Below are 16,964 nucleotides of genomic sequence, written 5' to 3'. Positions count from 1 at the left end.
AAAAATAGATTTTGGTGACCAGAAGGTCTCTTCTGTATATTAAGGATTTAAGGCAGCTGGAAGTAACTCCTGAGTAGTGAGAGCTGCACTGAATATTTTAGGGAAGGATGATGGACACAAGATTTTGACTTGTTTTGGAAGTCAGCGTTGGCTTAGCTTTTAGCCACAATTATTATTATTTTTTTATTATTTTCTGTTACACCTAATAATTTGGTTTTTTGACTTATTAGGAGTTGCTATGTGTTATGTGTGTTAGGGGTTATGCATTATTTTTCCTGTCTTATTGTGGAGATTTTACTCTATTTTTCTTTTTATACCGGGTATGTTTTATTTATCCTTGTAAACTGGCAGGAATTTCAATGATTCAGTGGCATGTGCATTCAATAAATTTAATAATTTAATGTAATAAATAATGGGGAGGTATTAAGAATTTATTTCAATTCTTGTTTTTCTTTTTTCTTTAAAAAAAAACATATTAAGTCTAGACGTGGACTTAATATGTTGCATTCTATCTTTCCAGCAAAACTACAGGGAAAAGAATTGAGATACTGATAGTCAATAATATGCTTGGAAACAGGATCTGGGGTCTTCCACCTCCCTCCAAATTGGGGTTGCCTATTTAAAACTTTTATTATGTATATTTTAAAATTCCATTTTATTTGATAGAAGTCTTTTCAAGATCTTAGACATAATAGGTCAGACGAGTTAAACTCTAAGCTGTTTCGTATATCAGATGATAAGAGTTTCTGTTCATAATCACAAATGGGTGCTTTGATAATATAAAAATTCATAGGATAAAAAGAAGTCAGGTTATTCCTGTTTTTTCCCCCACTCCCTCAGAATAAAAAAAATAATCAATCTCAGGTTTTAACCATGACCTGTTGGCACTGTTCCTCAGAGGTTGAAGGATAAGCTCTTCATATGCTTGGGTACCAATCATAACGTGGTCTTCTCTCTTTTCCTCTAAGAAAATGGAGACGCAACATCTCCTCATAAATCAGGGATGTCCAACCTTGGCAACTTTAAGACTTGTGGACTTCAACTCCCAGAATTCCCCAGGCAGCATGATTGCAACTAGAATTACTGGTCTGGTAGAAACAATCTCGTTCAAAATCTTATCCCCTTTTCTTCATGGACAGCAGAATGTTCACCCCATTGGAGACCACTTGTTAGAACTATGGACAAAAATACTATGGACTATGGACAAAAATACGTATCACAATTTTGCCTGAGCTTCCTAGCATCCATTTTCTTCAAGAAGGCTTAGTAAAAAATTAGGCCTTCTCTAGGCCAGCCTTGGTGGCCAATGTACCGTATTTCATGGCAAATTGTTTAGTTTTTATAAAGACAGAGTAACCATAATGGATGTGAGCTTTGGCTACTGAGCTGGGCTTTTCATGAAGAAAATGTTCAAACATTTGTCAGACAAGGAAAACAGGACCCCAAACTCCACTTTTTCACTCTGGTTTTCACAGCTTTCTTGATGCTAAATTACTTCTCTATGGCTCAAAATTGCATTCATTATGTATTATGAGGAACATAACCCGGCAGTAAATAGAGTGGCCAAGCTCAGGGGAAAAAAAAAAAAAGTCCACATTTTTTTATACTTCTGAAAAACACCGTTGTAATCTTGCAAAGGAGAACAGGGAGGAAAAGCAGAATAAAACTTCAGGGATGGTCACAACTTCCTCAGCCTTCCCAGATTATTTTTCAATCTATGTGCGTCAAATACGTGGTAATAATAAAACATTTCCTTTCTAATAGGAACCAGGACATCTGGGAAAACTACAGTGGCAGTTCCTTGCATCCTTGAGAAACTAGAAGGAGGTGAAATTAAAAGATGAACGATCTAAAAAGAGTTCCTTCGGATAACATTCTCGAGTCTTTGAAAACTCAAATCACGTTCTGGGGTTTTTCGAAACTCACAAAGGCAAAGCTCCTTTAGAAGATTAAAAGAGTGATTTCTTTCTAGAAGCAAACCGGGGATAGGAAGAAAGTAAGATATGGCGCTTTATCCTTAGAAGCAGCTACACTGCCTGAGCCTTCTGTTTTGCTTGATTGTCCTTTTGCCTTCTCAACAAGCTTTTCAAATTGTGATTAAGAGAGTCTTTTTAAAACGCTGCCGTTTTCTTTAAAGTGCATACAACACACCCGGATAGTTTTAACCGAGCCCCTTGGCACTTTGCCAATGATCACTCCTCTTGGTTTGTTAGCTGGGGTCTCCTCGCACAGATGCTTGTTCAGGATGCTTATTTGATCCCTGAAGAAGGTACCGGGATCGGTGTAATAAGAGGCTGTGATCTCTTGAGTTCCTTGGGAGAAAGGGAGAGATTCGTGAAAAAAGGCATTAAAAAAAAAACCAGAAATGGATCATGGCTCAGTGTGTGTCAAAACACCTCCTGCGAAAAGCCATTAGGGGAAGTCCTCGACTTACGACCATTTGTTTCAGGGGTGGGTTCTAAATTTTTTTACTACCGGTTCTGTGGGTGTGGCTTATTTTGTGGGCGTGGATTGATGGTCATGTGACAATTCTTTAGGATTTAGCAGAGGTACTGGTCTACCAGGCTTTTAATTGCTTGTAGAGCTGTACCGGTCTACTCATTTGTTTTTGGAGGCATCGGTCTACCACCACACTGCCTTTTAACACTGATCAGCTGTAGGTGGCCCTTTGAAGCCCCGCGGCAAGAGTTTAAACAGGTTTTTTCCTTCTAGCCGATCAGCTGGGACTTGGGAAGCAGCGAATAGATTGGGGGCGGGGCCAAATAAAAGGTAAGAATAACGTGGGGGGGGCAGGAGGGCCCAACTCCTGAACAAAGAGAACCGGATCGGTGATGTCATATCGTCACTGCTACCGGCTCGGCCGAACCGGGCCGAACAAGGAAGAGCCCACCACTGATTTGTTTAGCGACCATTCGAAGTGACAATAGCACTGGAAAAGTGACTTGCAGCCGGTCCTCACACTGATGACTAGTGCACCGTCTCCATGGTGACATGATCGAAATTCAGGCGCTTGGCAACCAGCGTGTACTTACAATGGCTGCTATGTCCTGGGGGGTCATGTGATCGCCCACTTGCAATCTTCCCAGCTGGCTTCCAACCAAGTCAATGAGAGAAGCTGGGTTTGCTTAACAGCCATGTGATTCATATATCAACCGCAGGGATTTGCTTAACAACTATCACAAAAGAGGTCATATACTGTATATTTCGGACGGTAAGACACACTTTTTTGTCTCCCAAAAGGGGGTGAAAATGTCTGTGTGGCTTATAGACTGAATATTGCCAAAGCCCCGCTCAACTGCTGGCCGTTTTTTGGCCTCTGCACAGCCCATTTTTGGGCTTTTTTTCGGCTTTTCAGGCCTGTTTTTGAGGCTTTTTATGGCCATTTTTTCTGGAAAAACGGGCCAAAAAAGCCTCAAAAACAGGCTGAAAAAAGCCTCAAAAATGGGCCAAAAGAAAGCTGGAAAAATGGGCCGAAAAAAGCCTTGAAAATGGGCTGGAAAAATGGGCCAAAAAAAAAAAGCCTTGAAAACAGGTCAAAAAAAGCCCTGAAAATGGGCTGAAAAAAGGCCCGAAAATGGCTGAAAAAAGGCCCGAAAATGGAGTGTGCGGAAGCCAAAAACTTTTTTTTGTTGTTTTCCTCTTTTAAATTTAGGTGTGTCTTATAGTCCGAAAAATATAGTAACCACTTACCAAATCACCACACTTAGCAATGGAAATTCTGGTCCCAATTGTGGTCGTAAGTCGAGGACTACCTGGAGTCCAATCAACTGCCACCCTCACATCTACCAGGAGTGAAACACACCATGGATTAGTAGCTGCAGGAAGCACCTTTTATGCTTGCTGTCAAATATACACTGGGAAATAATTTAGCAGTGTCAGGAGGTGTCTAAAGGTTGAATTATGGCAACTGGACCAAAAGTTTGCAAATCTGAAACGTTTCGTTGCTCATCAGTCAGAGAAAAACTAGTTAGGCAGAGAATCAGAGAATCATTGGAATGTACCAACTCTTGACATGCCAACTTCAGGGGTATCTTCCCAAAATGGCTTGCAATATGTCATCATCCAGTGCCAGGAGGCTTACCTGCCCGGAGGACTTGATTTAGATGTCCTGTCCAGATTGCTCCTGCTCTTCTATTGGCTGCAGAGCTTCTTGCACATAAACAATCAGTTCCGAGGCTTCTCCGCCCTGAGTATAAACGGTCACTGTCCCAATGCCTTCCATGTCATCTGAGGAGACCACCAAATGGTGCTGCTCGGACAACTCCAGCGAAGTCGGTTGCAAAGTTTCCTGAATCATCACGGTGTGATTAGCGGACTCTTCCTCTTCGGTCATCTGTCAGAATGATGGGAAAGTTACAAAAAGCTTGCAAAAGGGAGTGGCAATGAAAAGGAGCAAAATTGGTAAAACCAAAATCCTATAACATGACAATTATTGGCTGCAGATTTCAGTAGTGTAGACTTTAGGGAAATGATAGACCAGATTGTCAGCGTTCCGAGTAACGCATCCAAAGAAATCAGAACTCTAAGGCAAGAATGTTCCTCAGAGAACATGTTTATTGGACACATCATATTGGCACAGCCAATGAAAACCAGCTCTAAAAGTTTCCTGTGGTTACCATGTAATTAAAAGAGCAATGTTTCCCTCCCCAGGTGTCACAGATCACATTGTCCAATCAAAGCAGTTGGTGGGCTCCCTTGAGCACTTCTGCTCCTCCTCCTACTGCCATCTGTTGGGATATCCTTGGTTCCCATGCTCTTTATTTTGTCTATGAGACGGTCTAGTTATTTTCCCCCTCATCCTCCCCTCCATAGTGTGTGGCAACTGTGAAGCAGCAACAAGAGCCTTGATAGTACAGTGGTTTAGTGCACCCTGTTATTAACACAGCTGCCTGCAATTTCTGCTGGTTCGAATCTCTCCAAGGCTCAAGGTTGACTCAGCCTTCCATCCTTTCTAAGGTAGGTGAAATGAGGACCCAGTTTGTGGGGGCAATAAGCTGACTTTGTATAAAATATACAAAAGAATGAAGGCTATTGCTTAACGGATTGTAAGCCGCCCTGAGTCTCCAGAGAAGGGCAGCATATAAATCAAATTAAAAAAAGAAAAAGAAAAAAGATGGCTTCAGCCAGCTTCGATTCAGAGTTGACACCAGAATTGCCTGCTTGACTATGGTGGCTTGTTAAGTCAAGCATGTATTGGAACTGCCACGTATGGGGTGTTGTGGCCTGCTAGCGGTCAGCAAAGCTGGCAGCAGATTCGGACAGTGAGGAGGTTGGGGAGGAACATGGGCCAGTCCTGGAGTCTGGGGAAGGCTCTGATGAGGGCTCTGCGTCGGAGGCAGAGAGGGGGCCAGGACCATCTGACAGTTATCAGTTGCGCTCGGAATTAGACATCAGTGAGGCAGACGAATAGCTGGAGCCTGTTCCCAGTGTGTGCATGCGCAGAGTTGCCAGACGAAGGGAACAGTTAAAGAACAAGGGTCAACTTGGGAGTAAGGCCACAGGTGGACGATGAACAGCCCCTCCCAGAGGGAATAAAAGAGGAGCGAAAGGGGAGTGGAGTTTGCAGGAGACAATTAGTTCGCTTAATTGGTTTGTGACTCCTTGCCAAGTTTTGAAGATATCGGCCTGGCAGCTCTCCAAACCAGATAAAGTCTGTCCACAAGGCAAGGCAAGTCCGCGAGACAAAGGGCTCAGGCAGAAACATGAGTCAAAGCAGAGTGTTTTCCAAGACCGGGGAAATGCATGCCAAAACAATTGTTCCCAACAAAGATGCCCTCCTGAAGCCTTTGCTTAAGTCAACCCAAGCCAGGTGTTCCTTGTGAGGAGGAGCTGGGCAACCTCCTCCCGAGCAGCTTTCCTTTCAGCTTCCCTCAGTGCCCTCTGATCGATGGGGGAGGCAGCTGTTCCTCATCAGAGGGGATCTGCTGCCTCTGATCCCCACTGCTGATCCTTCCCTGTGCTTGTGAGGGCAGGCAGCTCCCCATCCGGTCGACCACCTCCCCCAATGCCTGAGGGGCCTGGGACAGCATTGTTCTCAGCCCCTGGCCTCTCCAGGGGAGACGTGCCATCCCTATCGGATGGTCCCAGTTCCAACTCCTCCTCCGAACCAGGATCCGATGAGGCCATGACCCCTACATACAAGAATATAGTCAACTAATGGTCAAGGCAAAATTGGTTCTAGATAAGGGTCAAGGGAATTCAAGGGTGGCTGGACTGAAGTCTCTTGTGGCAACGCAATGACTCTGAAGTGATGACACATTTAATCTCACCTTCCAGCTCAACCTGCTCTTCTTCTACAGCATGAGAGATTAGCTAGCCACTCAGGTCCAAATTGTTTTATTTTTATTCTCTGAAGGATGTCAAAGCTGTCCTGCTAGATCAAACGGAAGGTCCATCTAATAACATTTCCCCCTTTTCGTAACTGACCTTCAGGCTTCTTCTGGAATTGGTGTTTTGAAAGTTGATAATTTCTCTGCCATGGTTAATCTTGCCCAGCTAAAAATGCAGGGAACTGAAGTCCAGCATATCTACAACAGATCCACTTGGGCAAGATTTATTTAAGGCAACTCTTAAAAGCCAGTAATAAAAAAACAGAATTAAAATGTGTAGTTCAAGAGAAGTAAGTTCTTTTTTTCCATTACATTAACAGAGTCAATATAAAGGTAAGAGTGAACATATTTCTTTAGTCCAGGATTTTAAGTCTGGAAGGTTTTTTTTGTTTTGTTTTGTTTTTTCTAAAATGGCAAAATTAAGGGCAAACATTCTTCATAAATTGATACATACCTATTTGGGGGCATGTTATTCAGCATCACATCCTTATTTCTCTTCTCTTGGAACATAGAATAATAGAGTTGGATGGGACCTTGGAGGTCTTCTAGTCCAACCTCCTGCTTGAACAGGAGACTCTATACCAGTGATGGCTAACCTTTTTGCCATCACGTGCCAAAACCGGGGGGGGACCGCGGGGTGGGGTGGGGGTCGTGTGCGCCCAAACCCATAATTCTATGCGACTTGTTTCCACGCATGCGCGTGCGCGCAACCCCCTCATGCTCCCCCCGCTTTTGGCACGCAATGGCATGGTGGGCCCGATAGACCCACTTTTCTCTCTCCCCAGTCTCCAGAGGCTTTCTAGGAGCCTGGGGAGGGCGAAAACAGCCTCCCCCCCACCGGAGGCCGGAAACGGCCCGTTTGCTGACTTCCAGTGAGAACAGAAGGGCCATTTTTCTCTCCCCCCAGACTCCAGAGGCTTTCTAGGAGCCTGGGGAGGGCAAAAACGGCCTTCCCCACCCCCCACCCCCTGATGCCCTCCGGAGGCTGGATATGGCCCATTTGCCGACTTCCGGTGGGCCCACAAGGCCTGAAAATCAGCTGGCCGGCTCACACTTGCGTGCCAGAGCTGAGCTCACGTGCCCACCAATACGGCTACGCGTGCCCCCTGTGGCACGCATGCCATAGGTTCTCCATCACGGCTCTATACCATTTCAGATAAATGGTTATTCACTCTCTTTCTGAAACCCTTCAGTGATGGAGCACCCACAACTTCTGAAGGCAAGCTGTTCCATTGGCTGATTACTCACACAGTTAGGAGACTTCTCCTTAGTTCTAGGCTGCTTTTCTCTTGGTTAATTTCCATCAGTGGTGGGTTGCTACCAGTTCGTCCGGGATTAGGCGAACTGGTAGCGGCGGGGGCGGGAGGCTCTGCCCACCCGCCCGGACGCTTCTGTGCATGTGCAGGAGCTTCTGCGCATGAACAAAACGCACCCACAAGCAAACAGGTCGCGATGGGTTTTAAAACCCACCCCTGGTTTCCATCTGCTGTTTCGATTCCCTCATCTTTGTAGGAGCCCCTCAAATATTGGAAGCCTGCTATCATGTGTCCCATAGCCCGTCTTTTCACCAGACTAGGCATACCCAGTTCCTGCAGCCATACTTCATGTGTTTTAGCCTCCAAACCCCTCAATCTTTCTTGTTGCACTTCTCTGCACTCTTTCCAGTCCCAATATCTTTTTTATATTGTGTTGACCAGAACTGGATGCAGTATTTCAAGTATGGTCTTAATAGGGCTTTGTAAAGCGGTACTATAACTTCGCATGATCTTGATTCTATCCCTCTCAAAATTCAGAATAGAATTCTCAAAATTCTATTAAAAATAATGTGGATATTAAGCCAAAATGTGACAACCACAGAACAGAACCAATTTATGTATGTCAACATCCCTTCAAATACATTTTACTTGTAACATGAAAATACCGACACTCAATCTTTCTTCAACATCTCCTGATTTACATAATGAAAAAGAATCTTTTTCAGATGACACTGTTCATCTGAAGATCACAAAAGACGTATTTAACTTTTTTTAAAAAAAGGCAAGAGTGTTGATTTGTTAAAACATGGCAATCCAACTCTTCCTTTCAAACCCCTTGGAAAATTAACGATATTAGTAGTAATTTTAGAAGCAATTTTAGTAATTTTCAACTGTCTACGGAAATCAGCCAAAGATTTAAAGTCGTCTAAGACATTATTCAATACAACAAGTCATTTGGGAGTTTCAGAACTTGTTAATGTGTCAGGACCAAATTAAGAAGTCAAGAGATGTTGAAATTGAAAATACTGCCATTAGCTGCTTTAGGCCTCAAAACTGATGGAGCTTTTTGGATGAGAAGCAAAACATCTCCTTCTTCCTCAAAAGGATAAAAAACATAGTCCAGTTTTCTTTTGAAAAAGCACCTTTAAGACACTTGGAAGCTAGGCAGATTGGGCCCAGCAGGCCTCGGGACCAATACAAAAAGTGTTGGTCACCACCTATAAAGTTCTCTGTGGCTTAAGAGTGAGGATATTTGCAAGATTGCCTTTCTCCTATTGTTTCTGCTTGTCCCACCAAATCTAGCAGAGGACATTCTCTGGGTCTCTTCTGTCGAATAATACCATCTTGCTGGACCCTGGAGTTCTGCCTTCTCGACAGCAGGACCTGCCCTATGGGATAGCATCCCCCAGAGATTCAGATATCCCCAACCATGTTAGTCTTCTACAACAGCGGTCACCAACTGGAGGTCCGTGGACCGCCGGTGGTCCGTGAGAAAATTTTGGTGGTCTGCAGAAAAATTATTTGCATTTTTTTATATTGCACTAAATCAGGGGTCCTCAAACTACGGCCCCTGGGACAGATACGTGCAATGAACGTTTGTGTTGCTGCAGAGTCTCCCCCTTTGGGGTCTTTTTGTGTGGGCAAAACTTCTGACTTGGGGTCTGCTTCAGCCTCCTCGTGCAGGGCTTTGGGCAAAGGCTGGAGGGAAGCGCTGCTGGTGGCGAAGAGCCGGAGGACTTTGTTCCAGTGGGACTGCATCATGGCCTGGAACTGGCTGACCATCTCAGCCAGCTGAGCCTCCAGGTCTTGCACTCCCGCAGGTCTTCCCTCTGCTTGGAAAGCCTATGCTCATAGTCCTCAGTGAGGTGCTTCTGCTGAGCCTCCTTCTTGGTCAGATCCAATTTGAACAAGAGCCAGCTGTTTTTGCCAACTCTTTCTCATGGTGGCTGCTTAGCTCCAACAACTGCTTCCTGTTGGGGCGCTAAGGAGCCCGGGCAGACAGGAGAGGAGTGGCTGGGAGGAGAGGGGTGAGTAGAAGCCGGTGAGGCACCCTTCCATGTGAGTGACATCAAGTTGGCCACGCCCACACAGTCACATGACCACCTAGCCACGCCCACCCAGCTGGTCATTAGGCAGATCATATTAGTGGTCCGCGGGATTTAAAATTTTGAATTTAGTGGTCCCTGAGGTCCGAAAGGTTGGGACAAATGAATTCTCTTACCATTAATGGTGAGTGGAGTCAATGTTTATACTTGGGCTCTGGGAGATTATCTGTGGCTCAGGTAGTCCTCAGGGATGCCGCTTCAGGCGTTAAGTGTGAAAAGTGGTCAAAAGTTGCCTTTTTCAGTGCTGTTGTAACCTGGGACGGTCACTAAATGACCTGTTGAAAGTTGAGGACTACCTGAAGTTTGTGTGTTGGAATCCTGTAAGCATCTTGTGTGATATGGGCTGCTATATAAATCATATATAGGTATGAATCAGAGGTGGGTTTCAGCAGGTTCTGACCAGTTCTGGAGAACCGGTAGCGGAAATTTTGAGTAGTTCGGAGAACCGGTAGTAAAAATTCTGACTGGCCCTGCCCCCATCTATTCTCTGCATTCCAAGTCCCAGCTGATTGGGAGGAAATGGGGATTTTGCAGTAACCTTCCCCTGGAGTGGGTGGGAATGGAGATTTTACAGTATCCTTCCCCTGGAGTGGGTGGGAATGGAGATTTTGCAGTATCCTTCCCCTGCCACGCCCACCAAGCCACACCCACAGAACCGGTAATTAAAAATTTTTTGAAACCCATCACTGGTATGAATGAATGAATCGTTGTGACAAGCTTCTATAATTAGATTAGAGCTTGCATACGGAACCCTGGCATGGTGAAACAAATAGCTGTACTTGGCTAGTTTTATAGCTATATTTGTAACTGCATCTACGGCTATTTTAATTGCTGATCTTTAGCAGAGGCCCAATGGACCGTGATGCCTTCTGAAGACAAGAATGGCATCTGGGATAACCTACCACTTTTAGAAAGCAGTTGGAGGGCGATTATGAGGCTAAGGAGGACACCAACTGATTGACAATCACTGTCATCTGAGGAGGGTTGAGGGCACTGAGCTGGAACTACTGCCAGATTCAATTGTATCTTCTTAAACGGACTTGCTGGCAGAATCAAAGGCCTTATGGGATTTTCCTAATCTGGCGGATCAATCAGGAGAGCCTTACTCCCTCTGTGAACGATGTTTGGCCTTAGAATTGATTGTCACAACTCCAAGAGGCAACCAAATATCCACTAACTTGAGAAGCACACTTGGAAGTGTTAACCCCACTAGATGGATCGCGCCAGGAAATCAATTCTGTAAAAAAAGACTAATACTACTTTTCTGGAAGATTTGCTATTATTACAGAATCTTGCAAGTCCAACTGTAACAGTAACCAGAGTTGGAAGGGACCTTGGAGGTCAGCTAGTCCAACCCGCCTCCTCACGCAGGAGACCTGTACGAGGGATTCGAACCGCCGACCTTTCTGATCGGCAAGCTCAGCGTCTTAGCCACTGTGATGGACTACTTCTTACAGTTCGGTGAATAGGAATGTGTCTGCCTGAACTGCTTCTAAATGCTACCTGGCAGTTCTGGGCTGGCTTAGTCAATAACAGTAACATAGTTGGAAGGGACCTTGGAGGACATCTAGTCCAACCCCCTGCTCACGCAGGAGACCTGTACGAGGGATTCGAACTGCCAACCTTTCTGATCGACAAGCTCAGCGTCTTAGCCACTGAGCCACCTAGCCAGGTGACTAGTCACCTAGTCTGATTTGCCTAAGTAACAAATCCTACATATTTCTATCCAAGTCTTCTTTCTAGATAGCAGCTTGTTTATGGAGGCGAGATCACCATAACTTCCATGGGAGTCCATGTCTTGTACTGACTTGGAAAATACCGTTGCTGTGTAGCATTGGAGAAGAAGCTATAAAACGTCAGGACAGAGAAGCATGCCTTTGCCCCCAAATTGACAAAAATAAAAACAAAGTTGGAAAAATATCCGGTTTTCCCTGAATTTGTAAAAGGGTAACTAACACATGACTGCCCCGGCTTCTGCCAACCTAGCAGTTTGAAAGCATGCAAATGCAAGTAGATAAATAGATACCACTTTGGTGAGAAGGTTATAGCATTCAGTGATTTTTCGGTGTATAGTCATGCTGGCCACATGACCACGGAAAGGGTCTTTGGACAATGCTGCCTCCTTTGGCTAGGAAACAGAGATGAACACCAGCCCCTAAGAGTTGGATATGGCTTTAATATATATATATATATATTTAATCTACTTGCCCATTAAGGATAGAATAGAATAACAGAGTTGGAAGGGACCTTGGAGGTCTTCTAGTCTAACCCCCTGCTTAGGCAGGAAACTCTACACCACTTCAGACAAATGGTTATCCAACATCTTCTTTAAATACATCCAGTGTTGGAGCATTCACAACTTCTGGAGGGAAGTTGTTCCACTGGTTAATTGTTCTAACTGTCAGGAAATTTCTCCTTAGTTCTGGGTTGCTTCTCTTCTTGATTAGTTTCCACCCACTGCTCCTTGTCCTACCCTGATTGACTTAGATTAGGGACCTCTCTATGAAGTATTGGTATCAGAAAACTGAGGGTGGTACAGATACTTCGTACCAAAGCCAACTTACAGCAGGATGATGGCAATGCTAGCAGAACCTGGATGAGCAGAAATGCTAACTTCGATGTGCTCCTCTACTGACCTAAGGGGTTGCCACAAAGAATAGAGAGTTAACCTATTCTCCAAAACACCCGAAGACAAGACAAGAAGTAATGAACGGGTTGGATTAGAAGAGCTCCAAGGTTCCTTACATATCTGTTACGTGAATTATTTGCTATCAGTGTGGCAAAATTCAATGATTAATTCGTACTCTGTTTTAACCCCCAGGAAATAGGCCAGAGTCACTCAACCATAAAGAAAGGAAGAGAGGGAGGAAGGGAGGGAGGAAAGAAGGAAACGAAAGAGTTTGGTGTGAACTGCTCATCTAATTAATCAGCCTGAAGCCCTAATGGCTAGGGTTTCCATGATCTGACCCATCTGCAATTTTTCTTTTTTTTTTGAAAAGCTATATTTTTAATGCTCTCCAGAAATATAATAAGCAGGGAGTGGCACAATATCTAGGGGATTATCTGCTCCGAAGAAGGGGAGCCATCACCAAGAAGTCCAAGATTGCTGAAGGTGGCACTCTCTTGGTGGTAGGACTCTCAGCCACCTGGCTGGATGAGTAGATTAAACTCAGAGAAGGATAATCAGTTTAAAGCTATTAAAGCCAATGCATCCCTTCCCAGAAGCAATAATGAAGAAACAAATAGAACTATAATCAAAGGATCTGAATTTGGGAACTCCTGGCTTAAAGAGATGCATTTTTTAATATCCAGAGACATGCAAATTTGGAGGGCCAGCTGCGGCTCGGTTCAGATGTTTGTTAGGATAGAATTTCTAATTTTGCAAACACAGGGGAACTCAAATTAATTTCTCCCCATCTCTTGGCTAACATCACAATTATCTGAATGCATTGCAGGAGAGCAGAGAAAGCGGCCTGCGTCTCTATAGGCTGCCTCTGATAAAAATAATATCAGTGAATTAGGCAAAGGAGAAATTAGATGAGTGAGCAAAGAAGAGAAGTCTAATTGTGTTAATTGAAGAATGCAGACTCCCTGATGAGTCATTCCCAGAATAGTTTGTTCCAGCACTGAAGCTTCGTGCGGTGTGCAGTGAAAAAGATTTCAAGATCCACTGGCATCTCAAGAGAGGATCTCTGAGTTGCTGAAGATGCCAAATTGCACTCAATAATTGCATCTTTGGTTGTGATGTTTCAGGCAGTTTAATGACAGTTTAATAATAATAATAATAATAATGCTATTATGCCAATACAGGTAACCTTCCACTTACGACCAGTTACTTAAAAACCATTCAAACTTATGGTGTACGTGAAAAGGGAGAGTTATGACCCAGATTCAATATTCTGTCGTGACTGCACTTTGAGTATTTGGCAACACAACTGTATTTATGGCCATTTGCAAAATCCTTCAGTCACGACTGCATTTCATGACCACTCTTCTGGTTTTCGGCAAAATTGTGTCGCAGGAAACAATGGATTCAATTAACAACTGTGGTATTTGCAAACATGGAGATCATTTATGAGTTCTAAAACCAATCTATTTTGTGACTGTTAAGACTTACGACCATAACGGGCAGGCTTCATTACAGTCGTAACTCAAGGACCACCTGTAGTTATATGATGCTTGATTTGGTCATCTTAGGCTACCATAACTGCATCCAGCCACAAGTGTTTTACTTATTTGTTTATTTGTAAAACTTATTGGCTGCCATCTTATCACAGGGTAACTCTGGGTGGCTTAAAATCCTAAAATGATAAAAACTACACAAAAGCAAAAAGATTGGAAAAATGAGATTGGAGCTCAACCAATCTCATTGCACATGTTGTGCACTGACAATAAAGATTTGAATTGAATTGAAGACAGAAATAAAATAAAACATTAGCAAATGTTGGCCACTGATCAGTTTTGGGTGAGATGAATCAAATGATTCTTTCACCTTTCCCTTGCTTAGCCAAAGAGTTGTTAAATGAGTTTTGCCCCGTTTTATGCCATTTATTGTTAAGCGAATCCCTGCAGTTGTTAAATTAGTAACACAGTTGTTAAGCGAATCTGATTTCCACACTGATTTTGCTTGTCAGAAAGTCGCAAAAGGTGATCAACTGAGCCTGGGACACTGCATTCGTCATTAATATGAGTCAGTTGCCAAAGTGACTAAATTTTGATCACGTGTCCAGAGGCATGCTATTGTGTGGATGTTTGGGTGATTTAGGGGTGGGGAATTGTGGTGGGTGGGAGTGTGTTTGGGGATTGTTATGTGTGTTGGACCTGGTCTTTGAGTGTTAAGTGAATTAAAGTTGTTGTTGTTGTTGTTGTTGTTGTTATTGTTATTATTATTGATGTGAAAAATTATCATAATTCACTTTTTTCAATGCCATTGTAACTCTGGACGGTCACTAAATGAATGGTTGTAAGTTGAAGATTACCTGTACTCTTTCTAATCATCCAGGGTAGACATATGTAGTAATTTCAGCATGGCTGTACATGCTGAAACTACATGTCTGTAGTTTAGTACATGTCTGTACTAAAGGTGTTCAGCTAACCATATTCTTCTTAGCAGGCGATACTTAACAAAGAAATGGGGAATAAACAAGAGAAAGATCTAATAAGCAACAGGCCTGCCTGTTGCTCAATCAGAATAACAGAGTTGAAAGGGAACTTGGAGGTCTTCTAGTCCAACCCCTTGCTCGAGCAGGAGATCCTATACCAGTGATCGCTAACCTTTTTGCCGTTGCGTGCCAAAAGCAGGGGGAGCGCAGGGGGGTCGCGGGCATGCGTGCCCACACCCATAATTTAATGAACCCCACACCCCGTGCTCCCACCCGCTTTTGGCACACAATGGCACGGTGGGCCCGGTAGGCCCGTTTTTTCGCCCTCCCCAGGCTCCAAAGGCTTTCTTGGAGCCTGGAGAGGGCAAAAATGGCCTTCCGTACCCTCCCGGATGCCCTCCGGAGGCCGGAAACAGCCCATTTGCCAACTTCTGATGGGACTGGAAGTCCCGTTTTTTGTTCTCCCCAGGCTCCAGAGGCTTGTTCTCATTGTTAGGAAATTTCTCCTAGGTGGCTTCTCTCCTTTTTTTTTTAATTGAAAAAGTTTTTCAAATACAGATTTTTCCCCCTTTCCCCCTCCCCTCCCTAACCCCCCCTCCCCCTCCCCTCCCTCCATGGCTTCTCCAAGATGAAATCCAAATTGATATCACATTATATAATACTTTACCACCCTTTTACACCACCCCCTATGTGCTAAACATTTCTTTCTAACATTATTATTATGTCCCCCGTATGCTATACATTTCAAAACAGCATTCGGCTATAAAGCTATATAATAGATCCTAATTTGGCATTTATTCTACTCATAATCTACCCATTTCCTCCACCCCCATTCGTATATCTCTTAATTCAAATCTTTTAAGTATATTAATATCTAAACATAACATCCCTTTTCCTAAGCTAAGCAATCAGTAACCTAACCTATTACCTTATACCATATCATATCATATCATATCATATCATATCATATCATATCAAATCATATCATATCATATCATATCATATCATATCATATCATATCATATCATATCATATCATATCATATCATATCCGTACCCTCCCGGATGCCCTCCGGAGGCCGGAAACAGCCCATTTGCCAACTTCCGATGGGACTGGAAGTCCCGTTTTTTGTTCTCCCCAGGCTCCAGAGGCTTGTTCTCATTGTTAGGAAATTTCTCCTAGGTGGCTTCTCTCCTTGATTAGTTTCCATCATCCATAAACTCAACAGGCTTAGCGATTTAAAATTTGCAAGCCACACATTTGTAATCATTTACAGCACAGAATCGAAACAGGTAACCCAACAGTAACAGATGGGCTCCTGAAATTACAGGATTGCACCATCTTACCCACCCCTGCCTTGGCACAAACAGTTTACTCACTGGCAGTGAATTGTCAACCCCGTTGTTCTATGGCAGCCAGGAGTTGCTTCATGTCACAACATCACAGAACAGACCTGCAATTTATCCGGCAAACGACACTCTGAAGCACATACAACTGCCGTGGCAACAAATCAGATTGCTCGGGATAGAGGGGTAGGAGGCGCAGGGAAGCTTGCAAGCCAAGGATAACGCGGCCTTAATGGGTGTTCAAATGGGCATTTTCTTTTTCGTCAAAAGCCCGGCATAATTTTAAATGCCGTGGAGACGTGCAAACAAATAACATGGACAGCAAAGATGAATAGGTAAGACATGTAATAACAGCTGCAAGAATTGTTTATGCTCAAAATTGGAAAGCAGAGAAAATACCTTTGGAAGATGAGGTGATAAAAAAAAATTATGGATTGTGCAGAAATGAATAGATTGACTTTAAGGATTAAAGATAGGGAAGAGATAGAGTATTATAGAATATGGAACTGTTTCTATTATTGGTTGGAAAAGAGATATAAAAGATAAAAGCTTTATGATTATATTTAAAAATTTGATAGGCAGAATTTTGTTTTAGTAAGGAGATATTAAAATGGTTTGTATAAAGATCAAGATAGAAGAAAGTTCCTTTTTTTGGAAGAAGAAGAAGGACTGAAGATAATACCGAGATGTCACAGGGAGGGGGCGACAGATGTACTAAATGTTTGTTTGTTTTTATAAAAAATAATAAAAAGTTATATAAGGAAAGATGAATAGATAAGGTGGCTCATGTAAAAGTGATCGGAAACCAAAATCTCACTGGGGACAA

General features: G+C 43.4%; 1 protein-coding gene across 1 annotated transcript in view; it reads right to left on the bottom strand.

Moving 5' to 3' along the window:
* Nucleotides 1–605: 605 nt before the first annotated feature.
* Nucleotides 606–16,964, bottom strand: part of ZFAT (zinc finger and AT-hook domain containing) — a 127,178-nt gene continuing 110,819 nt past the window's right edge. Inside the window, exons 16-17 of the mRNA XM_070940314.1 lie at nt 4,082–4,333; nt 606–2,312 (exon numbers count right to left, since the gene is read on the bottom strand). Of these exons, the coding sequence (XP_070796415.1) occupies nt 4,100–4,333 (234 nt within the window). The 3' untranslated portion in view covers nt 606–2,312; nt 4,082–4,099. The remainder of the gene's footprint in view (nt 2,313–4,081; nt 4,334–16,964) is intronic.

Source organism: Pituophis catenifer, unplaced genomic scaffold, assembly GCF_029215685.1.
Source record: "Pituophis catenifer annectens isolate HBS135680 unplaced genomic scaffold, rPitCat1.0.hap2 SCAF_3, whole genome shotgun sequence".
Classification (NCBI taxonomy): domain Eukaryota; kingdom Metazoa; phylum Chordata; class Lepidosauria; order Squamata; family Colubridae; genus Pituophis; species Pituophis catenifer.
This window is presented reverse-complemented; position numbering and strand designations above follow the sequence as displayed.